The sequence below is a fragment of the Neltuma alba genome, unplaced genomic scaffold (assembly GCF_004799145.2).
Source record: "Neltuma alba isolate B1F8T4 unplaced genomic scaffold, ASM479914v2 tig00011122_pilon, whole genome shotgun sequence".
Classification (NCBI taxonomy): domain Eukaryota; kingdom Viridiplantae; phylum Streptophyta; class Magnoliopsida; order Fabales; family Fabaceae; genus Neltuma; species Neltuma alba.
In genome coordinates this window covers 211,276-238,160 of record NW_021635859.1, presented here as the reverse complement: position 1 = coordinate 238,160, position 26,885 = coordinate 211,276, and the positions used below count along the sequence as shown (strand labels likewise).

The window sequence follows — 26,885 nt, the reverse complement described above, 5'->3', positions numbered from 1 at the left end:
TAAAATCACTTTGATTCAACAGGCCCAGTGTGTAAGAAATTCTTTTAGGTAAAATTAAAAAAAATGGTTTGTTAACATTTAGCTCAATTTTTAATTTACGCTTCTTTAGTTTCAAAATTTTTTAAAACCCTTGTGACTTCTTTTTCGGATTAAAATATATACAATACTTTAAAATATTTTGTTACATGCATTCAACACTTTAAAATATTTGATGATACATCCAAAATCTTAATTTTACAGTGTTTTTTCTATGTACATCAGCACTTTAAAATATTTTGTGATGTAATTTTATTATTAAAATATTAATTTTTACAAGCCATTGGGCTTTTAAAGAATTATTTTATAAGCAACTTTAACTTTGTAGCTAACTCCTCAAAAAATTCATTAAATGGATGTATATAAAACACTATTAAATGTTTTTTCAATATTTTTTGAAATAATGGATGCATTAAAAAAATATTTTAAAATATTAAATAAGCTACAAAATATTTTAGAATATCAAGTGAAAAAATGTTTCAAGAGTGGGGATCTACCTAACAAAATATTTAATGTGATGCCCCCAAACCTTTCCTCTCGACTAGTTTCATCTGTTACGACGTCGATCCCGGCATTGTTTTTAAGATCAACAAACGTCACGCACGGTTTGACACTGTTTATACGAAAGCCACTACGGATTAACACGTGAATTGCCACATTGATATGCCTCCTATCCAAAGTAAAGGAAGTTCTTTTTCTCAATTTCTTTCTTTTTTTTCTTTTTAAATTTTCTTATTCGATATAAGGTTAATATAATATAATTTTTAGTCTATTAAATTTGTTCTTATTTTGATTTTACTCTCTCAATAGATAAAATAATCCAAATTTTTATTAAATTATAGAGACTAATATTTTAAATTAAAAAAATTGAAAAACTAAAACCTATCATGAAATTTAAAAGACCAAAACTAAAATAAGTGCAAATTTGAAGGATTAAAATTTATTTCTAAGTTTTAAATTTTGAAAAACCCAAATACGAACGTCAAGCCAAACACTAGGCCAATCTCCAGAGAAATCATTAAGTTACAAAGAAATTTGAACATTAATTTCTCTTTTTTTTTTTTTCTTTTTTCAGATTTCATAAGAAAATAGCATATGTTAAGAATACCATATCTAATTTTTAATGTAAAAGATAAGTAACTAATTTACACATATTAAAAAATTAACTAACTATTTATAATAAATAACATTAAAACCACCTTTTAATAATAACTCTCTAACAAGTATAATTATCATAAAAAATAAATTAAAATCTTATATTTAAAATTAAATTAATCTCCAGCTCACTATTATATTAAACACTCTCGTCGTTCTACACTTTCAAAAGTTTTTCCATCCCACCCAACCGAAACCGAAACCGAGACATTTCCCTGCAAGACATAACCGGACCCATTAATTAATTTTAATTTGCTCACCAAATAGCGGGAAACCAAACCCTTAACAAAGCCAACAATCTCAGTCGATTAATTTCGTTGCGTTTGCCATCATCAGGCATCAGTATCCTGAATAACCAACATCTCCCTTGCTACATTAAGTACCTTCTAAGGTATTCAGATAATCTAATCTGCAATCTAGCCAGCAGCTGATGAGCCAGGCTTTGGATTAGGGTCACAACTTAAGCCCCCGCTCATCGCTATTGTGTTCCAGAGAGGCAGAGAATGAGGAGACATGTTTCTGAATAAAAATAAATAGATTTCGTAGAAGCTAATAAGAGGAGGATTCCAAGACGTGACTGAACTTTTCTCTTGGGGAGGGGAGCAAAAAACAAAAAACACAGGCGAGCCAAAGGGGCAAAGAACTTCCATCCCATATGATCACCACCGTCCACCATCACAGAAGCCAAGCCTTGAAAGTAGGAGCGCGTTGATGAAGTCTGCAGCGCATACTCATTGGCGCAGAGGAGACTAATTGGGAGGCCTCCAACAGACGAGATCTTTAGGGGAGAATATATAAACAATTTTACTTATCAGCTACAGTCATCGAAACGATGTCTCTATTTTATCATGCAGGGTGACCACCAAGTTATGTGCATCATCTAGCAGTTTCCAAACATCAAGATGCCCGGCCATGCCATTACATTCCCTAATGATCTCGTCCATGCTGCTATACTTCTCGATGATCAACTTCCTCCTTTGCAATACCGAAGCAGCTATTGCATAGAGCAATAAATCATCTGTTGGTGGAGCACGCTGCCTTATTCTGCTCCATGAAGATTTCCCAATACCTGCCCTGATCGCAGCCTGATCTGCCCACATGACTTCCCAAAGGCAGAGAGTCTGTTCAAATGACAGTTCCCTTCTGAACAATACCACCACCATTCTATAAACAAAAAAGCAATCCTCTGCTTGTAGTTTCTCCAGGTGCCTATATAAGTGAGAGTCCTTAAATTTGATAATTTTTGCAACAATATTCAGCTGCCTCCTAATGCCCACCTCGTCAAGCCTAAAATTCTGCCGTGCCTTCTTCATGAAACCAACAAAACACCAGAAAGCCTCATGATCATCCGGTATGACACTAACAATAGGAGATAGTAGATCACTCATACCCTGGCAGTAGCCAATTTCAGGGTCATATAGTGCATACGCTTCAAGTATAGCAACTAGTCGGGCAGCATGGAAGATTTCACTAGGCTTCAGGTGACCATAATCTTTCAAGCCAACAGCCTCAGCAATACATCGTGCCTGATTTTCTGATACCGCAGCTTGAGAGGGGAAGTATTGAATCCATTCTGTGTTAGCACGTATAGCATCAAGTCGAATAATCCGTTGCCACGTGCAAAAATCCTCATTAGTTACCAGTTTTGATGAGACTTGTGTCTGAAAAGGAGAAGAACCTTCCTTGGTTGCTGTATTGGGATCATTATCTTCTTGATCATCCATAGAGGGGAAAGTTTGAATCTCCTCAGGCTCTTCGGATGAGTCGGAATCCGAGTAATCAGAATCCAGTGCAGAGGCATCAGCATTAATAACATTAGAAACAACATCTCCTTCCAACAATGCACCGGATGGATCATCTGAGTATTCGACCTCTGGGCTCCTTTCCTCACTAGAAAGAGATTCCCTAGCACTGGTTACATCTTCAGAACTAGGAGAACCAGAGCCTTGATTGAGACTCCCACTATCTCTTCCATAGTTGATTCCATTAATTTCATTTAACTTAAAGCGCCCATTGTGGTGCTTTAAGAGCTGCCAGCATCGTCTGCGGAGTTTCTCATATTGCTTTCTGTGTTCAAATATTTGGCATGACATCACCACAATGTTTAACCCAACAGAAGGGGAAATAACAAACAAAATAGAGTTGAGAGGGTAAAGAAAAATCATAGATCAAAGCATGGATGCAATCAACAATCATACGTATAGAGATCAAAATGGTAATCCTACCTATTTTGAGTTCTTATGGCATCTCTTTCTTCTTTGGTGCTGTCCAAGCCATAGCTGTTTTAAAAAAACAAATTACATATTCAGTAAATTAATCGAAGTTTTCCTATAACATACACATGTAGAAAGGTAATATAGTATACGAGGAAGAACCAGATTTAAGTATTTATGTACCAAAAATTGAGGTTCATCCAAAGTATACAGGGAAGTAAAATAGTACTATGCAATAGAAATGAAGTTAAAACAGCATGCTTACACTCCAAGTAGAAATGGCCAAACTTCTGCCCGAATACTAGGATCAACACCCTGAATGATTCATTTATAATGTATTCAATTTCAAATGTAAGAAAAGGACATGAAAAAGACAACATTAAACTCCAGATCAGAACAATGATAAACTCACTCCACTGCGAATTCTTTTCAAGAATTTAATTCCACCATCGCGTAGCCTCCCATCTTGCGTAAACAAGCTTTTCCACTGCTGAGGTGAAAGCACCCGTTTTCTTTTCCTGCGTGACCATGGTGATTTATGCCGGCCCCTGAAAATTCTCCAGAAAAGAATGACTCGTTATTGCCAGTGTGTTAGCTCCAAGTCCTTCACCAACGGAATCTTAGTAGGTGATTCAGACTCTCATTTATTCAGAAAGATAAGTAGAGCCTTTTATTGGTCAAGAAATAGAGCTTAGAACTAACAGATAACTTGAAACAAGAGGAACGGAACTCCTAAAATTAAGAGGCAACCACCGAAGAGGTGGGTTAAAAAAAGGATAAGAAAGATCCGACTCTCTCTCCCTCTCTTTTTTTCATCTTCTAGTTTAAGTCTGGACTCATATAAAAGGACAAAAACACTCATAATCTAAGACGAATGGTTCACTCACCAGAGTAAGGCCATCGAAACACACAGTCAATCAAGCAGTAGAAAGTAAAAGTAAGAGCAAAATGCAGCTGAACAAATAATTAAGACCCGTAAGAGAAAATAAAAAAGGAAGAAGCACAAACCTAATATAAATATACTAGTTGATCAGGCTAAGATGGCACTAATAGTATGATTTAAGGATGCTAATGACTGGAGATCTGACACAAGCAAAATAGAAACAACAGAAATCTGGTTTCAAAAAACTCTTGGAGCTGAAAAACGAAAAAGAAAGATCAAAAGGGCAGAATAACTCACCGATCAGAGGGGGAACAAGAGGAAGCCGGCGAGGAAGAAGTGACAACGAATAGAACCGAACGCAGATGGATCCACGACGAAGACGCCGACGACGAGGAAGAAGAAGGAGAGGAATTCGAAGATGACGCAGATGAATGTTGGCTTCGTCTGAGGGGATTCATCTATATTTACACTTTTTCAGTGGAACAAAATCGGAATCAATAACATTATCATCTACGCCTGACGCAGGTTTGTCGTGGCTCTATTCTCGCTTCTTACAGTTTCATCAGATCCTTTCACCTACCAGCACCGTCGAAAATCACAGCCACCAGAGCCACCGCAGCCAAGGCCGTGAAGACCGCCTTCAAGTTCAACCGCACCGATGCCCCGATCATGAACGAGAATCGACGAGAGCCGCCGACGGAGAAAATAGTACGGTAACTATTGCAGCCGCCGCTGGTAATCAAGTGAGTAGATGTGAACATGGAGGAGGAATAAGGGGGCGGAAAGTAAAATTACGAGAATGCCCTTACCCTCCTCCTCTCCTCTTGCTTTCTTCTGCTCCTTCCTCTTCAACCACGACGAATTCTTCCAGATTTTCCAGAGAACCAACTGCTTCGGTTTCTTTTGCTTTTGCACTTTGATTTTGTCGCGAGAAAGGGCAACTCTTTATCCTTGTCTCTCCCGATGGAGAGAGAGAGAGAGAGCGAAGGGACTTTGAGGCGAATGAAAGACTAGGGAAGAATCTAAAGCATGTGTCCGCTTTCGGCTTTACTTGGAAACAATCCATGGCGGACAAAAACGATGTCGTTGGCATAAAGATATCAACTTATCAACCCAACCTTACTTTTTCAAGTTTTTTTCACCATACGGTTATCATTCAATAGCCTTTCTATCATTTCCTGTCCTGCTAATCCAATCATAGCAAGTAAATTTTGACTCAGAATTTACTATGGTGAACAACTTAAATTTAAGATTTACCCAGTAGGATCTTTCCAGTTTAGCATGACGATTTTCTTTTTGTTTTTTAATCACTCGCGCATATATAGCAACTAAATAAAATCAAATAATAATGCTCTGTACGCGCTTGTAAACATGTGCGAATACACAGAATTATTTTTGTAAATTTTCCTATATAGATAAAATACGAGCTCTCAAACTGATACGATGCAAGTTAAATATCACTGTGTCAATCCAATTATGATTAGTGAAACAAAAATTAACGGTTAAGATTTGTTAAATAAAACGTGATTAAAACATGATTTTTTTTCCTTTCTTTTGGGCAACCATAAAAGATACTCCGTGCACATGGTGACGACAAATATTTGGTAAGCATTAATCCTGCAGTGTCAAAGACGCTTAATTTTCACTAAATGAAAAACACTGAATCGTGAGTCACAAGTTTTTAACAATATAATTCTGCATTGATGGTAAATTGAATGGCTGGCCTGCCCGGTCAATTATGTTTATCCACAGACTGTAATTACTTAGAGAAATGATCATGATTTGATCATACATGTTCTGGCTTCATAATTGGGTGTTGTGGAAGATATTTGGAGCCTGGTTACGCAGCAAACAGAATCTCATAACAAAAATCTAATCAAAGATTAACCGGGTCAATGATCCACATTCTTCGACCCGAAACCCACATGCTCTGGTATTTTAAAGTTGCACCGTTATTGCCTTCTGATAACAGAGAAAGTCAATCCTTAAATGTCGTATAGCAGATTCGTTAAAAAAACCGAAATAGCCATTGGGGTGTTTGGGTTAATTTGTTAAAGTGATTTTTCAAAATAAATATACGAAAAGAGTTTAATCTTCACTTATGGTAAATGTAGTTTTTTTAAGACTCGTAAGCATGCATTGCCAAACCAAAGTGATAAAAAAAATGGTTGACATTTTTAAGGGGACATATAGGAAAACAGTATTACGCGGGAGGTCATATATATAAATATATATGTGCATGTATGTATAAAAGAATCGTTCAAGGCTCTCAATCGTCACTTAGGAACTAAAATATAAAACAAATCCTCCCAATAGCCCATTAATTGCTTCAACGATGGAGTATGTGACTCTTGGAACACCCCACACAAAAATAATTCACGAATTGAAGACTTAAAAAGTACTCTTCTGGTTTTATTTACAGGACAAAGAGAGAAAATATTTTTTAGTCCTATTTATAGGGTATTGAGAGAAATTTTCTATATAGATGTATAATTTTACCTCTCATTTATTATTGTGTTGATTTTATTTATATGAGGTATAATGTATATTAAATAGGGATAAAGTTAGAAATTCATTAAATTTTAAATGAGTTAATGAAGTTTAAAATTTTTTTTTGTCTGTGTAAAATATGCTGGAAGTACCTTATAAATAAGATCAGATAAGTAGCTTGTTTCAGTGGCACCAAGTTGAAGCACAACTTGATGATTAGTTTATTGACTTGTACAAGGGCATGACTAAGGGCTTTAATTTAAAGGGATCGAGCTAATATGCGAAAACTATTACTCCATTCCCCCAGAGTTTGATTAATACATTACTCCTATATTTTTTTTTTAAATGCACCAAAGTGTAAATCAAGGTAAGGGTAGGACATGTTTTATGGCTCAAAAAATATTTAAAAAGTTATTATAAATTGTTTATGAACAAAATTCTCACGTCAGTAACGGGATTTAAACCTATGATTATGTTAAGTTCTTACCAATTGAATTCAACAAACATTCAACGTTAAATACAATCATTATTGACAATATGACTGAAGATATACGTATGCCATATTGATACTCAAAGTATTGAGGTGAAAAGGAGATGACAGTATCAAAAGAATGAAGAGAGAATTACAATCAAATCTCACAAAAGAGAAATAATTACTAAAAAATTTTAATAATAATCTGAGCAGCCTGTAATGATAAGTCTTATAGTAGATAGTAACAACATCTAAGACTTATTTTGTAATTTTTTTAATGGGACTTAATTGTAATTCTCCCAAGAATGAATATCAATCCATCAAATTATGTGATAATTTTTCAAAAAGAAAGTTATAGTATTCACACAGAATAATATACAACTCGTCTATCAAACTGCATTTAATCAACTAATTGTGTAAATGTATGTTTACATGTATAAATGTAGATGGAGTCAAGCATACTTTCTCATATACTGTGGGGACTTATAAAAGAATCACCATAACTATAATAAATTCTGTATAATATATATATATTGTTACTTTAATCAAAGTAAAATTAAAAGTTGGTCCTCAGTAGTAGTGACTATCATCTAAAGTAACCTCGACTTTCGCGTTAAGAAAGAAGATCAAATCCCCAAACACCAGTCAACAGGGATGGGGGCGGGGTATTTCACTTTGGATGTCCAAGGCACCAAGCCAAGTAAAAAAAGGAGACGGGGGAAATAAAAAAGTTAAACAATAAAATGATATATAAAGAGATAAAATTGCATGCTAACGAAGAAAAAGAAATAAGTAAAACCAAGATGATCTAGACACCGGTGCAGATAAACGCTAAAAGATCTTGCTGAGAAAAGTAAAGTCCACTCCTATTATTTTTATGTTTAGAAAAATTTTATTTATAACTGTCCGTTGGATGGGAAAAAAAGAGAGAGAGAGAAATTATATACTGCTCTTGTCTTATTTATAAGATAGAGAGAGAAGATATTTTCTGGTCTTATTTATAAGGTACTGAAAAAAATTTTTGTATAGATATACAGTTTTATCTTTTATTTATTATTATGACGATTTTGTTTACATAAGGTATAATGTATATTAAATAGGGATAATGTTGAAAAATTATTGAATTTTAAATGAAAGTTAATGAAATTTGAGGTTTTTCGTGGTTTGCAAATATTAAAAATGACTTATAAATAAAATTAGAAAAATAAGTTTAATTATTTTGGTTTATACTACTCTTTTTAATGTAGGTACAGTCATATCTCTTTTCATCTAGAATGGGAATAAAAATGGAAGCATGTTTGCCCCCCAAAAAAATGGAAGTAATTTGTTTACCGCATTCATTATTATTTTGATATCACCTCTGTTAGTATTATTTATCGATATTATATATTTGCCCAAATGAGAATTTTTTTTTTTAATACACGAAGAAAATAACTTTAAGGAATCAAGTATAATCTCTAAAGAGAAACACAGTGGGGACCAAAATTCTACAGGCGAGTGAGATGCGATATAGGGTGTCTAAATGTTTTTATTTAATTTATTTGATTATTTTCCATTAAATATGAACAAAGAGGGTGTGAAAGAGAACATTGAAGGCCACATTCGTTGAGCTTGTCGGATGGTCATCCTTAATTGCCGCCTTGAGAAACGACCGTGGGCAATAGAGAACGTTAATTTGTTATTGACATGGACAGGCTTTATAATTTTAATCAAGTCCATGATATTTTAAAATTACATATTTTTTATCAGTAATTAATAATAATAAAAGGGAAATCAGGCCTATATTATTAGGTTGACCTGAATCTTTCCAACTTGTGATGATGAAGGCAGCTTTAGATCCACCATCCCATTGCTTTTTCCATTTGCAAATCTCGGAGTCTTAAATCCCATGTTTACAGAAAGTGGCCTTGCCATTATTAACAGGAGCCTTCCCCAGCCAGGCCACACACTCATCCCACCACCCCAAAAAAAAAAAAAAAAAGAATTTTTAGATCAATTTTACAATATATTATTTTTAGTTTTTAATATAAAAACTAGTTTAACTTTTAATTTAATTTTAAATATAAGATTTCAATCTATTTTGTCTCTTATATTTATTTATTTTTTTAAGATAGTCCTCGTAGTAGTTGCACATATTAAATGTTTCATCAAATGGTAGTTCTAGTTAATATATATAATTAGTAATGATATTTTAGAAAAAATAACACATATTTATTACAAGTAACTAATTTAAACCATAGAAATTTGAAAAAAAAGGTAATAAAATATGCTATTTGAAAATTTTTGTGTATCGATATTTTTTATACGTATAAACATATCGAATTTTTCTTGTCAATAAGATGTGAAAATCTAAACATTTTACCAATTTTTTCTTTAAATTTCAAATGATTTTAAAAATTAAACAAGAAAGAAAGAATCAAAAGGCGCAAGAGTGAGGATGCCGGTTTTGTGCCAAATGGATTATTGGCATGCGGGAGAAGATAATATGTTGTCTTTTAAATTTTAAAATATTTAACGTTATAAATATACGTTTGGTGTTGCTTAGGAATCTGAGAATTGAGATTTGAGACGCTTCATGCATGTGTCCTTCCGTGTCTAGGGCAAGCATGTGGACAGGGTAGCTTAATTAGGGGAGTTAGAAACTTCGAATGGTGCGGAAAATCAATGTCTTAATATTTAATCACGAAGCGGGATTTTCTCACTATTTCTTTTTTACCACTCCTTCCGGCCTTTTTTTCAGCTATTAAATTCGCAAGCTCAGGAAATTAATTAATAAGGTGATCACGAACGCAAGTTTTGCATGCATGGTGAATTAATTTGTTTGGCTTTTTTTGGGGACGCAATATTAATATGAAAATACAATATATAGAGCGTCCTGAAAACGTACGTACTTCAATTATATGTTACGTGAAGCAGCAGTGATACTAGAAGAAAAGTCACAGGGTACCGGTTTGCTTGAGAAAGTAGCCAAATTAATCAGTATGTAGTTGTGTTAAATTAAACGCTCATTAATTAGTAGAATGGGCAAGTTTCTCTTAACGTAACGGATCAAAGTTAAAAATTTTATTAAAAAAATATTCATATTTAATACACAATAATATTTTAAATAGAATTATTTTTAATAAAAAGATACCTATACCTGTTAAAGAAAAATTAAATGCACGTAGCAATTAATATGGGGAAGCTTGGTTGCTTTATGCGTTATGGTGCTCTTCTTTTGATGGAAACCACAATGATAAAAGAGAGATTCCAGAAGATAAAGAGAAGGGGGGGTCTTGTGTTATATGGGACAGTGACAATACCCACCATTTTCAAAAGGGTGTGCTGTAAGTTTTGCCCCTCCACCCTTAACAACTTGCACTCTTAAAGCACGCCCCTTCATAATTCTTTTATAATTATTGTGTCTTGGCCGCTCAATTCTGCTTTTCATTTTCAACTCACTTTCTCCCTCTCTGCCCAGCTTCTTTTCTCCAACTTATTTCTATACTCATTACGATAAGGGATTTGTTTTCTTGATTTCATTTTAATTTACTCATGCTATATTTTGCTTTTTCCCAGGTTGCGCTCTAAAACGTGAGATAATTATGTTATTGAACAGAGCATTGACGTACGTTTATGTCTGAGGAAATGGATGGAGGGTCTACATGACATACCAAGGAATACCTTACGTGGAAAGAACCAAAAGGGTTCAAAAGCCAAAGCCATATTATTAAAACCTCAAAGGGAACACATCAAACGGAGTAGTGTGAGATTAAAGAAGCCAAAATTTCAATGTCCACGTCCATGTGCTCATACTAAGTAATGTCATTAACAAAGACCAAGTTGTAAGTGAATGTTCTTGGAGTGGCTGTTAAGGTCCAAAGGTCCATCTTCCACAACAAACCAAGGTTTCCTCCAAGAACAGATCTGGATGTTTAGGTTTCTATGCCTAATTACGTTTTTTTGGGTGAGAAAATCAAGTTAGATAAGGTGGATTAATTAATTAATTTATGAGTGTAAATGGCTAATATGTCTGCTTCTTGAAGAATTTTCAATGGGATAAGTCCAAGACCTCACGTCACTGGATGCTCATTTATTCATAGGTTAGCCAACTGAATGGGTCATGCGAAAGAGATATGGACGGAGAGTTGACCCATCCGGGTGGTCCGTTTGTTTACGGAAGAAGAAAAGAATTTTCATTTTTTCAAAAACAATGTTCGTCATGTTGTTATTATTTAATTATCATTTTTACTCACTTTCAAGAGTATAGTATAGCACGAGATTTTTTTTATTATATTATATTGTTATATTTTATTTTATTTAAGTTTTGATCAGAGAAGGAAAATCTCAACAAAAAAAAAACTATTGAATTTTAAGATTTCAAACTAGTCTTGTTTACTCCACTTTAATAAAAATTAAATATATTTAAAAGGTAAACAGAAACACATTTTTTTTAAAGAAATTTCTGATTTAAAATTTTGAAATTCAAAAAATATTTTTGTGTGGATTTTCTTATCGTCTCATGCATGAACAATGGCTAAAAATAAAATAGACATTGTGTTCAATCCAAAAATCCACGGTGCGGGCTCTTTTAATATTATAAAATTAATAGATATCTATAGATTGATTCTCATACATGATTTTTATTTCAAAATTAATGTTCATTATATTAATTGATATATGATCTTTGTATTTTAAATTTGTATATATAAATTCTTATACATATTTATTAGTCACAATTATTTTGATAAATAAAGGAGAAATCGTAAGGCGAGACAACTGCACAGAGCCATCCTTAGCAAAAGAAATTAGAAAGAAATGCAATATGATTCCATAATGGGAACATATTAACAAAAAGATCCCAATGTTTTTGTAAATATGTTTCTTACATAAGACCTCATTGCAATTTCCCTAAAATTTTTTTTTTTTTTACTTGATCAAAGTTTCGTTTTTCAATGTTTTAAAGCATAAAAAATTTTCATCTCTTCTAACAAGTATATTTTTTGAGATTTGAATTTGCCTCGCGGGATGCACAAATATTGTCAGCAGGCGAAACAGATCCGGACAAGTGTTCTGGGGTGGGGATTAGAAGAACCCAGCCCATTTTTAAAACCTTAAAAGCAACCCAGCCCATTCAGCAAACGGACAACACACTCAATGGACGGTCTTGATTCACGATCAAAAGGCTACATGGTAAGCTAACGAACTAGCGTGATCATCATCACCGCCACCACTACGGCACAAGCGAACATCAGAATCTTGAAACCCGGACAACCTGGCCTGACCCAGCCCAAGCCGGTCCAGGCGGAAAATTGTCGGAGCAAAGAACTATACCAGCCTGACCGGATCGGTTGATCAAGCTAGACGGGTTGCCCAACTAAGTGATGGGACCACTCATATACAATAAAGTAGTTAAAAAAAAAAAAAAAAAAAAGCAAAAACTGGGGACCGAAGCGTAATGAGGTTTTTTAAACACATAAACTTCATTAAGCACTCAAATTATCTGTCCTCTTATTGCAGCCATAAGGATGATACGATAATCTAAAACTGAGATGTCAATATTCAGCAGTGGCCTTCTTGTTCTCAGATCAGAATGAACATTACAGACCCACAATATAGACTCACTGCCTAGCCGAGGCATCTACAGCTTTGAAGCTGCTTCTTTGTCTAAAAACCATTTTAGCTCAACCTCAGGTGACACCATTTCAACAGGCAGCTTATCAGAATTCTCAGAACCTCCCAGTGCAGCATGAACTGCATTTTCTTCACCAGCACCAGTGGAAGTCACCACCATTGCAATGTAATCAGAAGAATTGATCACCGGGAAGGTGAAGGTTATTCTTTCCGGCGGAGGCTTTGGAGAGTCCTTAATGAAGGTGACCCACCTTTGACTCTCTTTCACAAGAGGATGCCCTGGGAACAGAGAAGCTACATGCCCATCAGGCCCCATGCCCAGCAGCATCAGATCAAATTTTGGAAATCCGGTGGCCGATGATAACCGCAGCACTTTGCTCTCGACCAACCGCCTGAGACATGCCTCATAATCATCAGCCGCTCCCTCCGCCGGCAAGGTATCATTGATGGCATAAACATTGCCCGGAGGAATAGGCACCTTCCAACAGAAACATTAAGAAATTACTAGCAGGTGAGGCTGATCACAGAGTATCCAATCAGGACAGTGGGAAGATGGTAAATTTATATATCTGTCTTCTATGTGCGACATGAAATTTATAGTAGGTCGCACTTTTAACGAGTTCATCTAAAGTTCATGTCCAGTCAATTGTAGCATTCTCCAAACAATAAACTAAATAACTTGAAGAGTTGAGAGTGCCTTCAACTTGCCTGAAATCTTTACCCTCTTACATCATTCAATAAATATGAGAATTTACTCATCAAACTTGCGAACATGACAGCATGCATTCCAACAAGGAAAGCTTTTGATCTTTTAAACAGGATGTACACTTATCATCCATGACCCCAAGTTTAAGGGAGTGTTTGGGTAAGATCAAAACAATAATTTCAAAAATGTTTTTACGGTATACGAAATAAATTTATCTCGATTTGTAGAAAAGTGCTTCTAAAAAGTGATTATTGGGGTATCTAAACACCCTAAGTGTATCTCCCTGATACTTGTATCCTACTCACTTCCTCACTGTATGAATTTTTCCAGGCAAACTTCTAAGAAAAAACTTGTTCCATCTACTTCCTTAACAGAGTTTCTAACATGCTACTTGTTTTTAACCATGCTTTCAACTTGAACTTGGAACTTATCACCACTTACCGCGATGAACGAAACTAAAATTTCTGCGACAACTGCAAATAAACCTCAAAGTCGAATAATATTGTTCTATTTTCAGAAGTTAAATACTGAAATCTCCTACGAGGCCTGATAGATTACTCGTCATCAATAATTAAATATACCTTGGACAGAAATCCATCATAAGCAAGCTTGTAGTTACTATCTTGATGAGTCTTTGGCACCACCCTCTCATCCAACCAAAACACATGCCACTTAGACCAATCAACACCATTAACATGGGGAGGTTCCACCAGTTTCCTGAAATTGCAACATGAAACCACACGATCAACAAACCCCACAAGCTAATACAACGCAATTGCTATGATGCCCATTGAAGGGGATCGGAGCATTATAATATGAGACGAAAAATAAAAAAATTTCAATAAATAATAGAAAAGTCACCGGATATTATCTATCAAGGTGCCACCAGACAGAACGATGGTGAAAGACCCCTTCTCCTTAGTGAACTTATTAGACAAATCGGCGATGTAACTGGCCAGAGACAAGGCCAGATCATCTTTTTCGAAGACTTCCACCTTCTTGTTCTCGGACTTTGCAGTCTCAGCCATTGAAGCTTTCACTCAAGGGAAAACCTATCACGATTAACTATAACAGAGAAACCCCTCTATAGGGAAAAGCTCGAAACAGGAATTACTGTGGAAAGTGGAGCGACAAGAAGGACGAATTGAACTGATGATGTGATGGATTTAGGATTCGCGAAGATTGATCCAAAGAGCAACACTGCATTTCATCCACAAAAAAGGCCAAAAAAAAAAAAAAAAAGGCAACCACGCACAATGGTCCTAGGCAACAATCATCATTAGGCCCTGGACCTGGCAACGCAACAGCATGCGAAACAAAACGCACATTATCATTCTAATCCAAATTCATGGTCCTTCCTGCCCCCGCTGCCGTAATGAGGGGATCATTTTGTGTTAATTTAATTTACTTTTCTTTCCTCTTTTCTTCCTCCACTTCCCCTCTCTTTTCCGTGGAAATTAGACTTGCGGTGGTTTCTCTCTGTCCCCACACCCTCAGCATCTCCTATCAGCAGAATTCCAAGCCCATCCACTACAGTTTGTAATCTAATATCTTAATTATAAGACTTTGTTTACATGACTACAAACAAAATTTTATAATTAGAACCGGATGTAGCATAAAATTTAATCATCATATGAGTTCACCTCCACTAAGTTAATGATTAAAATTCACTCAGTGAATTTATCAGTTTGTCGTCATTGTCGTCAAACTTATTCTGTGATGCAAAATTTGGATGTATGTTCTTGTACTCCCATTCTGAATTATAGCTGATACACTGAATAAACAATACAAGGTCATTAGTGTGGGTGTGGACTGGATAATAAAAAGAGCGAGGTTTCTTCCCAATAACACGTTTGAACTTTGAAGTGGTACCCTCAGTTGCTCTTTTATTGCCACAAGGATAAATCCTTTTCACCGGTTATCTGTCACTGAGACATCAAAATTCAGCAGTATCTCCGTTCTCACATCAATATTGATCCAAAGAGCAACACTGCATTTTATCCACAAAAAAGGCAAAAAAAAAAAAAGAAAAAAGAAAAAGAGGTGACCACGCACAATGAGTCCTAGGCAACAATCATCATTAGGCCCTGGACCGGGCAACGCAACAGCATGTGAAACAAAACGCACTTCTACTCCAAATTCATGCCCCTTCCTGCCCCCGCTGCCGTAACAAGGGGGTCATTTTTTGTTAATTTAATTTAATTTTCTTTCCTCTTTTCTTCCCCCACTTCCCCTCTCTTTTCCGTGGAAATTAGACTTGCGGTGGTTTCTCTCTGTTTCCACACCCTCAGCATCTCCTAACAGCAGAATTCCAAGCCCAGTCCACCACAGGTTGTAATCTAATATATCATTTCCAATCTTAATTATAAGACTTTGTTTATGACTACAAATAAAATCTTATAATTAGAATCAGAACTACAAACAAAATCTTATAATTAAGACTGGATATAACATTAAATTTTATCATCATATGAGTTCACCTCCACTAACTTAATAATTAAAATTCACTCAACGTAAGGTAGGCTTTTTACCAAAATTTATCAGTTTGTCGTCATTGTCGTCAAACTTATTCTGTGATGCAAAATTTGGATGCATTTTTTTTTTTGTATTCCCATTCTGAATTATAGTTGATACACTGAATAAACAATACATGGTCATTAGTGTGGGTGTGAATAATAAAAAGAGCGAGGTTTCTTCCCAATAACACGTTTGGACCTTGAAGTTGTTCTTTTATTGCCACAAGGATAAATCCTTTCCACCGGTTATCTGTCACTGAGACATCAAAATTGTTCTCACATCAAAATTAACAGTACAAACACAAATACACAAGCACAACACGTGGATCCATATCTTAGCTGAGGGATCTACAGCTTTGAAGCTGCTCCTTTATCTAAGAACCATTTTAACTCCTCCTCAGGCGATACCAATGCAACAGGCAGCTTATCAGAATTCTCGGTGGCTCCAAGTGCAGAGTGAACTGCATCTGCTTTACCAGCACCGGTTGATACAATTGCAGTGTAAGCTGAAGAATTAATGACCGGAAAAGTAAAAGTTATTCTCTCCGGGGGTGGTTTTGGCGAGTCTTTGATGAAGGCAACCCATTTGTTACTCTCTTTCATGAGAGGATGCCCAGGGAACAGAGAAGCCACATGCCCATCAGGGCCCATACCAAGCAAGATCAGATCAAATTTTGGAAACCCGCTGACTGATGATACTGCTATCACATTGTTCTTGACCAAGTGTCTAACACATGTTTCATAATCATCAGCTGCTGCCTCAGCTGATAAGGCATCATTGATGGCATATACATTGCCAGGAGGAATTGGAACCTGCCAAGAGAAACATGCAGAAAGCATTAACTGGTAAGTTTGACCATAAAGCATCGGATGCAGAAAGATACTATGTCACAGCCAATTGTAGTGTTTTAAAGCATTATAGATATGAATAGCCTCTGAATGGCGTTCAATCCAAAAAGGAAGGCTTCAGAACTAGTGAGAATTTACATATCAGACTTGTGAACATCGAGAATACTATTCAATCAAACAAGGAAGGCTTCTGAAATTCTAAACAGTGTTTAGTGAGATTATGATGTTCACTTATCACAATTAACCCCATAGTTTAGTAACATCTCTGTGATACTTTATTCTTGGGCTCACTTCTTCACTTAAATATTTTCAAAAGAGGTTTTTGAGGAAAATATATTCTATACGATTCCTCGAAGGCATTACTCACTATATTTTTTAACAACGCCCTCAACTCAAACAGATACGCATTTCAATGGCAGAAGCAGGGCCAGTTAAAAGTCCCACATTTTAAACTTGAAACTAACCCTCCTTTCTTACCACAATGGAATGAAACAAGAATGCTGTTTTATTTGGGAAAAAAAATAACACTAATAAATTCCTTAGCAGTAGAAAACTTAAATCCTCTATGACACAATAATTCGTGATCAATATACCTTGGAGAGAAATCCATCATAAGCAAGCTTGTAGTTACTGTCTTCATGAGTCTTAGGCACTACCCTCTCATCCACCCAAAACACATGCCACCTAGACCATTCAATAGCATCAACATGGGGCGGTTCCACCAGTTTCCTGACATAAAATTTCCCCGTGTGAGAAACTACTATTCATGTTCTAAGATCAACAAACTCCCCAAGCTAATCCATTGCAATTGGTACAAAAACCCATCGGAAAAGAAAATCGGAGCATTCTAAAACGGAGAAGGCACGATAGTAAACTGACCTGAGATGATGAATCAACGACCCACCAGACAAAGCGACCGTAAAAGCTCCTCGCTCTTTAGTGAACTTAGCAGACAGATCGGCGACGTAATCGGCCAAAGACACGGCCAGCTCATCCGTTTCGAAGACTTCCACCTTCTTGCTCACTGACTTTGCAGTCTCCGCCGTCGACATCTTCACTATGGGGCAAAATCTCTTGAGATTCACGCAAAACAGAGAAACCCCTTTATTGGTAAGAGCGGGACTCAGAAATTTATGAGAAAGCTGGGGCGAGAAGAAGGAAGGAGTTGAGGATGATGGTGGATTTAGGATTCGCGCAGACGGGGAAAACAAAGGGGAGGCGCCAGCGGCCATTCAAAAAGCGCTCACCCTCTTTACAGGAGCAGAGTGGTTGCTACGCTTTTATCACTAGTCAATGGAATTGGGAACAAAACCGCACATGAACGAAACCTGCAAGTACCATTCCAATTGTGACGCTTCGCTTGAGAAAAGGGACGCTCTGACCCCTGTGAATGAGATCATACCCTTGGCTTCGTTACAAGCTCCAATTTACGGGTAACATATTGTTCCCATTGATTACTATTTTCTGTTTTGTTTTTTGTAGGAAGCTTAATTTTTTAATGGAAAACTGAAGCATATTATAATACAATTTGACGGTGCCAAGATGAAATATGTTTTTGTATATTATTTTTTAAATTTCCTCCCATCTTTATACAAGAGTTTGATAAGAAAGAAAATCCCTACTATGTATAATAAATAGAGATATTTTGGATGGGAGACAAATTAAATTAATGCTTACATTTAAGATTAAAGTAAAACTTTTTGTATAACTAATATAAATTACTTTAATGACAACACCTAGATAGTTTTAGCAAAATACTCTTTCGGTCTTTAATATAAGACCTAATTATTGAGTTAGTTTTGGTTCTAAATATAAGGTGCATTTTTCATATTTATCAATTTTTTCTAAATTACTCATATATATACTCCCTCAACCATAATCAAATAGAAGAGGGAGAGAGGTATTAAGAAAGATGATTACGGTGTTTTAGGAAAAATATGTCATATTTCTTACAATTAACTAACTTACCTAACTTTCTTAATCTAATCAAATTAGTTAAATGGGTCTTATATTAAAGACTGGAAGAGTACTATAAACCGCGCACTTCATATTTAATTTATAATAAGACCTGTTCTAGTTCATAAAATACTAATAATTGTTTCTAGAGTTTATAGTAAGACTGGTTCGAGTTCATATCTCAAAGAACTAGGCTTTTACATTCCATCTTTCCCTTGTACATTTAACTGAGAGGTGCCAGACAAAGGCACTGCTAATCAGAGCTTCACATAAAAACCAGAGAGACTAATATAGTTGCTCTACACGCGCAGGTTAAATAGCTTAGAAGCGGCACCTTTGTCCAAGTACCACTTCAATTGGCCATCAACAGGGGATACCAATTCAACAGGAAGCTTGTAACCTTTCTGATCATCTTCCAATACAGACTCAACTGTGTTTGCTTTCCCAGCCCCCGAGACCACAATTGCTATGCGGGAAGAAGCATTAATCACAGGCAACGTAAAAGTGATTCTCTCTGCCGGTGGAATTGGTGAGTCCCTTAGGAAGGCAACCCATTTCTGATTTTCCTGCAGAAGAGGATGACCTGAGAACAGAGAAGCCACGTGGCCATCAGGACCCATATCCAGCAGCATCAAGTCAAATTTTGGAAGCCCAGTGGATGATGAAGCTATCACTCTGCTCTCAACCAAGCTTCTCACAGTTTCCGCGTAAGCTTCGGCTGCTTTATCAGCTGGTTGGGTATCATCAACGGCATGTATATTGGAATCAGGAATTCGCACCTCCCCAACAACGTTAAAAACCAAATCAGACTTACAGTAAAATTTGTCGGGCAATAATATAGAACACGGCAATGTGTGCACAGACATGAAGTCATATATAATAGATACACATGAATTTTGTAGGGAACATATATACCCTGGAGAGAAATCTATCGTGAACGAGCTTGTAGTTACTTTCCAGGTGATTCTTTGGTACGGCTCGTTCATCCGCTAAAAAAACATGCCACTTAGACCAATCAACAGAACCAACATATGGATCTTCAGCTAATTTCCTGAGAAGTCATCAAACCCAGAAAAAAAAAAATTATCAAACTTTCTCACCACACGAGGAGTATATAAGTCGAGTGGCTCTCGGTCCAAAAAAGTGTTCACCTGAGGTACTTGACAGAAGATCCACCAGACAAAACAACGGTGAAAGCCCCTCTCTCTTCTGTAAATTTCTTAGAGAGTTCGGAAACATCATGGGCCAAAGTCACAGCAAGATGCTCCTTGGAGAATACTTCCACGTTCTCGAAGCTCTGTTTTGAGGCCTTCACTTTGCCAAAAGACCTCTTGGTGTTAACCTCGATGTGGGAAACCCTTTTGTGCCTCAGGGGCTGGGAGAGCAATTTCCGTCCTGCTTGGGGTAGAGACAGAAACGACGTCGTTGAGCAAAGAGATGGAGAGTTTGCTGAAGACAATAAGCTGCTCTGTGTTTTTGGGGTGCATGAAGGAGAGAAAACTGCAGAGAAAGCCATTTTTAAGGGTATTGAATCGAAATACTGAGTTTCAGTTTCTGATTTCATCACCCTTATACATATATATATATATATATATTTATGTCAATATGGTTTTTATTCTTTCCTAAATATTAGAAGCAAAGCACAAATCTTTATGAAGAAAAAAAAGCTAAGCAAAGGACAAAGAACGGGTATATCCTTTCGCCAGCAATGGAAGAAACATGCGTTGCACATGAATGCTCTAGTTTAGCGAAGAATGACCTGACTATTCTTTAACTGTTGTATCTTACAGGGCGAGATATATCGTTCATGGATTCTGAAGAACATTCAAGAAAGTTATTAACAATGGCCAGGAAATCCAACTGACTCAACGGAGACATAATTAAATAGACGAGAGTTTGGGTCAAATTTAAAATACCGTTCTGCCATTCCAGGCGTTGTGTTTTGCATAAAGCAAAGTCGTAATTTGTTTTTGCTCAGTGCAAGTCCGTTTTGGAATTTGTTCTTATATGCGTCTTGTTTAGTTGGCGAACTATAGATTTGGGATCTATAATATGAAGTTGTAGCAAAAGAATATAATTTCTTGTTGCTTATCTAATTCCCCATCCCTTACATTCACCAAAAAGAATGGGTACATAATTGACAAGGACTTGACGATCGAAAGATTCTGGATACTCAAAATACACGTATTGTACACTAAATCGAAATGAAATGGGCCACATGTTCACAAAGAACTAATAGTATCGAGAAAATGAAACGTACGTGAATAATAATAAACTTTTCATAGTCAAGCTGAGAAGCTGATGAAGCCTTTATCATCACTCTCGAAGAAGATAATCTTGTAGCTCTGATGAGGTCGGAGGAGGAGCTTCTTTGTTGCACAACCACGTCGTTTGGGAGGTAAAGAGTAAAAGAGTGGATTTGGTGAAGACAATAAGCTCTGCGCCTTGTGTTGGATGAGTTAGCAGAGTGTTCGATGGAATACTTGCAAGTCTAAACCTTATTTATGTCAAAATGATTACGTTGTTTACCAAGTGTTAGTCAGATCAAGCAAAATAAACTATGTACGGATCCATTTACTACTACTGGAAGGAAGCGATATGCTGTAAAGTTGGTTCTTTAGATCGATTCCTGAGACATCAAGTAAGACAAAAAGTAATCCATCTACTCCACTATCTTCAGTTCTATTGAGTTGCAACATAAACTAGATCTTATATTTAAAATTAAAGGTAGTAACTACTTAACCTCTTTAAATTCTGAAGAGTGTCTCTTAATTTTATGGATACTCTTGAAAACCTATGAAAGTTTTTGACATATATGTAATTATATCAGTTAGGCATCTGCTTGACGATATCATTTTCATTTGTCCCTGAAGTCTGAGACAAATTATTCTATTCTTTTATACCGTGAGACGAATTGTTCCATTCATAACCTACAATGATAGGAATCTTTAATTATTTACTAAACATAAACAATCGTCCAAAAGCAAACCGAAGGTCCTTTGCGTTACCAACGAGCAAACTCTTTTTGTAATAGTGAAGTGGGATTCCTTGTACTGTCCCAATTTTACAAGATATAGAAATCTGTTGCGAGTTGAAACACGTTGGAAGAGGAAAAATCTATTATAAATAAATTAGAATATAAAAAGTAACATGATTCTTTTACCTTTGTAACTTGTAAGTGTACCCCGGCATATTTATAACTAAACAAAGCAGAAAAGCCAATTCACATGGCATAATAGCTTAATTGTCACGATAGGCTGATAGTTGATTGGATGTGTTTGTCATTTTTTTTTAATTATAAATTTACATCAATTTTAACAATATGTAACTTACAAGTCAAAGGTAAGAATCATAACTTCACTGGGAAAAACCCATTTGTAAAACATCCTTAGAAACATGTTTATCCAACTTGTGAGATATCTCACCAGCTCTTGTAAGTTGCTACTCCAAAACCATGCATAACGGATATCCTGATTGTCGATCACATTATATATATTTAGTACTACAAAAGACTGATTGATACGATAGTCAAAAGCATTTCGTCAAAACAGGAATTAGACGTAATACGGTAATGTTTTATTGAGAACAAAAGCAAAAACACCAAATTCATGACGAAAACAAAAGGCAGAACATTTCATGATCTGCCAGGACAGACGGCGACGATTTATTTCTCAAAAGCCGTCGACAATAATCCGACGATAACCAAGAAGATATATTAATCAAGCAGTGGTGACTAATAAGGGCGTTTTTCGATATGGAGTTCTTCCTTGAAGATCCTGGAAGCAGCATCTTTATCCAGGTACCACACGATGTCTCCTTCTTCAGGCGAGATGAGCTTGGCAGGAAACACGCGTTGAGGAGCTTGTGGATCATATCGATCCATGAGAGCATAATAAACTGCGTTGGCATTAGCAGAACCAGCCACCACCATGGCGATTTTGGAGCTAGAATTGATGACCGGTAGAGTCAAAGTCAATCGGGTCTCATTCCCGTCCTTGACGTGAGTCACCCATCTCTCTTTCTCCCCAAGAACCGGATGATCCGGGATCAGAGAACCCACGCGTCCATCTTCCTCCATGCCCAGCAGCATCAGGTCGAATTTAGGAAGCCCTCTCCTGGATGTTGCTATCTCGTTTCTGTCAACCCATTGCCGGAGGTTCTGCTCATAACGTTCGGCTGCTTCTTGCGTAGCTGTTACGTCGTAGTCGATGGTAACTACGTTTAAAGTCCCAGCCGTTCGTGCTACCTGCAGAATATATATATATATATATATATATATAATGAGTACATTAATTAGTGATAGGTTTGTGGAAAGAATGAAAGTTGATAATACGTACCATGGTAAGAAACTCGTCGTAAACGAGCTTGTGGAGTATCTCGTTGGGCAGAAATCGCCTTTTTAACTGATACCCTGGCACGAACACTTCCTCTTCCACCCAGAAAAACTGCCACTTTGACCAATCTATGATATTGATGTATTCAGGTTTCAACAACCGCCTGAAAATCGAAACCATGTGTATATGTCAAATCTATATTCATCGGAGGTCGTTTTTCATATAGCAATATAATAATAATAATATAAAGCAAAACGCAGGGAAGGACCCGAGGAATTTGACGGAGGAGGTATCGGCGAGAGCAACGGAGAAGGATCCTTTCTCTTGGATGGATTTGTTGGAGAGTTCAACGATGTCATGAGCCAAAGAGTCAAGAAGATGCTCCTGTGAGAATACTTCCACGTTCTTGGTATATCTCTTCTCCTCACTGTCCTGTAAAGCCTTCACTGTGCCACACAATCTCCTTTTGGATTTCAGTGGTTGGTATTGGGATTTCCGGGTTGCTTGGGGTGGCAGAATCAACGACGACGTCGTTTGAGACACTGATGAGTGTGACCTTGGGACACACAAGGGCCTGTTTGGGACGCATAAAGAAGAAGTGAGGGAAACAGTGGACAAGGCCATTTCTCTGAGTGTTGGATAGTAAAATATATTTGTAGCTCTGGGTATTGTTTCTCATCACGATGTTGGCCGTATTTATAGCTCAATGTTATATTCTTTTATAGGTCTTAGAAGCCAAGTAAATCATATTCAAATCTTGGATACTTTGGCGAATATCACAAGCAACTTCATATGTTCAAAAGTTGATGCATGCTTTAGTTCACTTCATGGACATAGACTAAGAGATAAGAACTGAGATCGGTCAACTTTTTTCAAGTTGAAGCTATATATTCAGCCTCTTTAAATTTTGAACACTCTCACTAATTAATTTTATTGATCGTCTTAAAGCACTATGAACTTGAATTTATTTTTTCATGTTAATGTTTTCTGTTATCACTCTTAATTTTTGCAGAGACTTTTATAGTTTCAAGATTAAAATTACATAAAGAGAATATATTTTCAAGATAATACTACCTCCAGTCTTAATCATAAGACCTAGTTTATAGACTATAAATAAAGTCTTATATACAAACGAGGTCTTCTAATTAGAACGTGATGTAGTAATATGAATATTTTACCAAACCATGATGGAAAATAGTCTTGTTGGTCTATAGACTGGACATCTCCTATTTCACAGTTTGAGACATTATATGCCATTCTATTAAACACTGAGACAACTTATTACATCAATAGCTTATGTGATAGGATATAGTTTAATGATAATAAGACCTTGTATAGACGTATGTGTTATTTATTAACATTTGATTATTTACTAACCATGACTTCATAAACAATCCTAAAGGAGTTGGGCTAGCTGGTGATCTAAAAGAGAGCCCAAGCCAAGAATCAAGGGGACAGGTGTGGCTGGAAGCTGAGAGAATTGGATTGTCAAGAGAGTATTATTGGACCGATGACTTTGGACTTAGGGTAGGCAAAAGTGAAGATACATATAGACACAAAGAAAACCAGAAGAAGCGAGGAATGATTTTGGAATCTCTCCTCTCTCTGTGGCTCCCTCCCTTCCTCTGGAATTCTTTTTCTCTTCTTCTGACATTTTCTTTTCTGCGTATTTTTTATTTCTGAGTATGCTTGTTTCCATATTGTGATGAGAACAGTATAACATTTGCTTGATATTTGTTCTGTCATTATGTATACGTATATTTCTGAGTTTTGATTGTTACAAGGTACTGTATGTTACTAATAACTATAGCTCCTTTTGCGATCTATTTTTGGTTTTTAAAACAAAAGCTAGTTAGCTAATTTAGAAAGATTAATAAAATTAGTTAAGTTAGTTATTTGTAATAAATAGTTGTTGTCTTCTCTAAAATACTATTGTTAATCATGTGTATTAGTTAAAACTACCATTTGAAAAAACTTTTAACATGTTTAACTACTATAAGGACTATTTTAAGAGGAAAAAAAAGATAAATATGATAGACAAGACAAAATGAATTAAGATCTTATATTTAACATCAAATTAAATATTAAGGTGGTTCTTATATTAAATACAGCAGTTAGTAGTAGGGAAGTGGGATTCCTTCTACTGTCGCAATTTATAAAATATAAAATTCTGTTGCAAGTTGAAACACGTTGGAAGGGGGAAAATCTATTATAAATAAATCAAAATATAAAAGGAACACGAATCTTTATAAATTTACTTATCATGATGGCTAATTGGTTAGATTGGACTGATTGTCGTGTTTGTAAGACCCTTTTTATATATATATATATAAAAAAAAAACCTTGGTCGTGTCTGTGAGATGAAGCATCAATATCAATGTATGTATAATAGAAGAGTTGTCATGAACAGCTATTTTAATTTGGATCTGTATAAGTCTAAGTCTATAGTTTTTTTTTTCCTGTGAGGATCTAAATTTGATAGAAATGACATTGAAAACTTAAAAAAAAAAAAATCACTTTCTTGGAAGAATTTCGAGTTATTAGGACAGGCGTTTTTGAAAAGTTGATTATTATATCAAAATGTTTTAAAATTATCTCTCATATTTTTCAAGATTATAAACTCATGTCACTTTAACATTTAATCTGCAATTTTAAGTCAAAGGTAAGAATCATAACCTTCCTAGGGAAATTAAACTTATTGTTAATATTTCTAGCAACAGGTTTAATAACCAATACTTGCTCAAACATTTCTCGAGCACTACCTTTAATTCATGTTACCACGCCAAAACCGAATAGGATTTTCTGATTCTCATATTATTGTAAGCATTAGAACAGACTGATTGATAGAATACTTATTCCATTGAAAATGTTAAGCAAAAACGTTTCGACAAAATAGGAATTACACGCAACATGATATAGTGATGATAGCGTGACTGGTTGTATTTTCGTAGATAAGATGAAGGACTAGTTAATTGACTTACGTTTTACCCCAGTTTTATTAGTATCTAATATTGAAAATATTTTCTACGCCACTTAACAACTGATGCAAGTATAGTTAGTTAAATTATTGAATTTAATTATAAATTTATCTCTTTTCATACCCCGTTATAAATTTATATATTAATGTAAAATAGTTATTGTGCGCCAGATCACCAATTCCCAGCTCCCTCTCCCTCTCTTACCTTCGTCTCAGCTTGTTTGAATCAAATCAAAACCATAATTTAAAAGTATTTTTATGGTATACGAAGTAAATATATGAAAGAGTTTATCTTAATTTGTAAAAGAGTGTTTTTAAATGCTATTCAAACACCTCCTCCTCGGTTGTTTTTTGAAGTAATCCACAAATCCCCCAACACATGGTTGTTTTAGTGCGGTTCGTGATTGCTGCCTCTCTCCATTCGGGCGTTGCTCAACCAGGGCTTTTGAGTTGCCCAGAAAATAGGATTTTCATATTAGTTAATACACAACCCAGTAGTGTAGAAAGTGAAGGATTATTTTTTTTCTTCTTAAACTCTTTTAAACCAATTAAATGCAACCAGGGTAGAAAACTTTTTTTCAAGTGCCGTAAATTAAACTTTTTGCAGAGTGTTTACTGAGAAGGAAACGCATGCGCGCCAAGTCACAAACCAAAAGAGCATTTCATGGATCTGCGAGGACAGCTG

General features: G+C 35.8%; 5 protein-coding genes across 6 annotated transcripts; all 5 read right to left on the bottom strand.

The window, feature by feature from the left end:
- Positions 1–1,473: 1,473 nt before the first annotated feature.
- Positions 1,474–5,282, bottom strand: LOC114761490 (GTPase-activating protein gyp7). 2 transcript variants are annotated; one of them, XM_028950862.1, is made up of 6 exons: positions 5,097–5,282; positions 4,585–5,019; positions 3,817–3,952; positions 3,670–3,719; positions 3,417–3,470; positions 1,474–3,258 (listed from the first exon to the last, which is right to left on the bottom strand). In XM_028950862.1, exons 2-6 carry the CDS (start codon positions 4,743–4,745, stop codon positions 2,013–2,015), a joined length of 1,647 nt encoding a protein of 548 aa, XP_028806695.1. In that variant the 5' UTR covers positions 4,746–5,019; positions 5,097–5,282; the 3' UTR covers positions 1,474–2,012. The 2 variants fall into 2 exon arrangements, with proteins under 2 accessions (XP_028806695.1, XP_028806694.1); XM_028950861.1 differs by having other exon boundaries at positions 4,585–5,282.
- Positions 5,283–12,649: 7,367 nt separating this feature from the next.
- On the bottom strand, positions 12,650–14,620 carry LOC114761447 (probable 6-phosphogluconolactonase 4, chloroplastic). The gene is made up of 3 exons (XM_028950813.1): positions 14,430–14,620; positions 14,150–14,285; positions 12,650–13,340 (listed from the first exon to the last, which is right to left on the bottom strand). The coding sequence occupies exons 1-3, from the start codon at positions 14,594–14,596 to the stop codon at positions 12,870–12,872; spliced, it is 774 nt and encodes a 257-aa protein (XP_028806646.1). The 5' UTR covers positions 14,597–14,620; the 3' UTR covers positions 12,650–12,869.
- Positions 14,621–16,262: 1,642 nt separating this feature from the next.
- LOC114761437 (6-phosphogluconolactonase 3, chloroplastic) lies at positions 16,263–18,321 on the bottom strand. The gene is made up of 3 exons (XM_028950793.1): positions 17,813–18,321; positions 17,527–17,662; positions 16,263–16,897 (listed from the first exon to the last, which is right to left on the bottom strand). The coding sequence occupies exons 1-3, from the start codon at positions 18,163–18,165 to the stop codon at positions 16,433–16,435; spliced, it is 954 nt and encodes a 317-aa protein (XP_028806626.1). The 5' UTR covers positions 18,166–18,321; the 3' UTR covers positions 16,263–16,432.
- A 719-nt stretch (positions 18,322–19,040) lies between these two features.
- On the bottom strand, positions 19,041–20,405 carry LOC114761458 (probable 6-phosphogluconolactonase 4, chloroplastic). The gene is made up of 3 exons (XM_028950825.1): positions 20,041–20,405; positions 19,805–19,940; positions 19,041–19,668 (listed from the first exon to the last, which is right to left on the bottom strand). The coding sequence occupies exons 1-3, from the start codon at positions 20,403–20,405 to the stop codon at positions 19,189–19,191; spliced, it is 981 nt and encodes a 326-aa protein (XP_028806658.1). The 3' UTR covers positions 19,041–19,188.
- A 2,217-nt stretch (positions 20,406–22,622) lies between these two features.
- Positions 22,623–23,847, bottom strand: LOC114761457 (probable 6-phosphogluconolactonase 1). Its single transcript, XM_028950824.1, has 3 exons — positions 23,492–23,847; positions 23,227–23,386; positions 22,623–23,135 (listed from the first exon to the last, which is right to left on the bottom strand). The coding sequence occupies exons 1-3, from the start codon at positions 23,845–23,847 to the stop codon at positions 22,623–22,625; spliced, it is 1,029 nt and encodes a 342-aa protein (XP_028806657.1).
- Between the last annotated feature and the right edge of the window lie 3,038 nt (positions 23,848–26,885).

Bases quoted from the DNA above. Each gene is read 5' to 3' on its own strand.
- LOC114761490 (XM_028950861.1), bottom strand. From the start codon at position 4,745: ATGAATCCCCTCAGACGAAGCCAACATTCATCTGCGTCATCTTCGAAT. The intron at 3,953-4,584 runs GTGAGTTATTCT...GAGAATTTTCAG, and splicing joins TCTTGTTCCCCCTCTGATCG to GGGCCGGCATAAATCACCAT. The intron at 3,259-3,416 runs GTAGGATTACCA...ATTTGAACACAG, and splicing joins GCCATAAGAACTCAAAATAG to AAAGCAATATGAGAAACTCC.
- LOC114761447 (XM_028950813.1), bottom strand. From the start codon at position 14,596: ATGGCTGAGACTGCAAAGTCCGAGAACAAGAAGGTGGAAGTCTTCGAA. The intron at 14,286-14,429 runs GTGACTTTTCTA...TTGCAATTTCAG, and splicing joins ACCTTGATAGATAATATCCG to GAAACTGGTGGAACCTCCCC. The intron at 13,341-14,149 runs GTATATTTAATT...TTCTGTTGGAAG, and splicing joins ATGATGGATTTCTGTCCAAG to GTGCCTATTCCTCCGGGCAA.
- LOC114761437 (XM_028950793.1), bottom strand. From the start codon at position 18,165: ATGGCCGCTGGCGCCTCCCCTTTGTTTTCCCCGTCTGCGCGAATCCTA. The intron at 17,663-17,812 runs GTCAGTTTACTA...ATTTTATGTCAG, and splicing joins TCGTTGATTCATCATCTCAG to GAAACTGGTGGAACCGCCCC. The intron at 16,898-17,526 runs GTATATTGATCA...TTCTCTTGGCAG, and splicing joins ATGATGGATTTCTCTCCAAG to GTTCCAATTCCTCCTGGCAA.
- LOC114761458 (XM_028950825.1), bottom strand. From the start codon at position 20,405: ATGGCTTTCTCTGCAGTTTTCTCTCCTTCATGCACCCCAAAAACACAG. The intron at 19,941-20,040 runs GTGAACACTTTT...ATGACTTCTCAG, and splicing joins TCTTCTGTCAAGTACCTCAG to GAAATTAGCTGAAGATCCAT. The intron at 19,669-19,804 runs GTATATATGTTC...GTTGTTGGGGAG, and splicing joins ACGATAGATTTCTCTCCAGG to GTGCGAATTCCTGATTCCAA.
- LOC114761457 (XM_028950824.1), bottom strand. From the start codon at position 23,847: ATGGCCTTGTCCACTGTTTCCCTCACTTCTTCTTTATGCGTCCCAAAC. The intron at 23,387-23,491 runs GTCCTTCCCTGC...TTCGATTTTCAG, and splicing joins TCCTCCGTCAAATTCCTCGG to GCGGTTGTTGAAACCTGAAT. The intron at 23,136-23,226 runs GTACGTATTATC...TATATTCTGCAG, and splicing joins ACGACGAGTTTCTTACCATG to GTAGCACGAACGGCTGGGAC.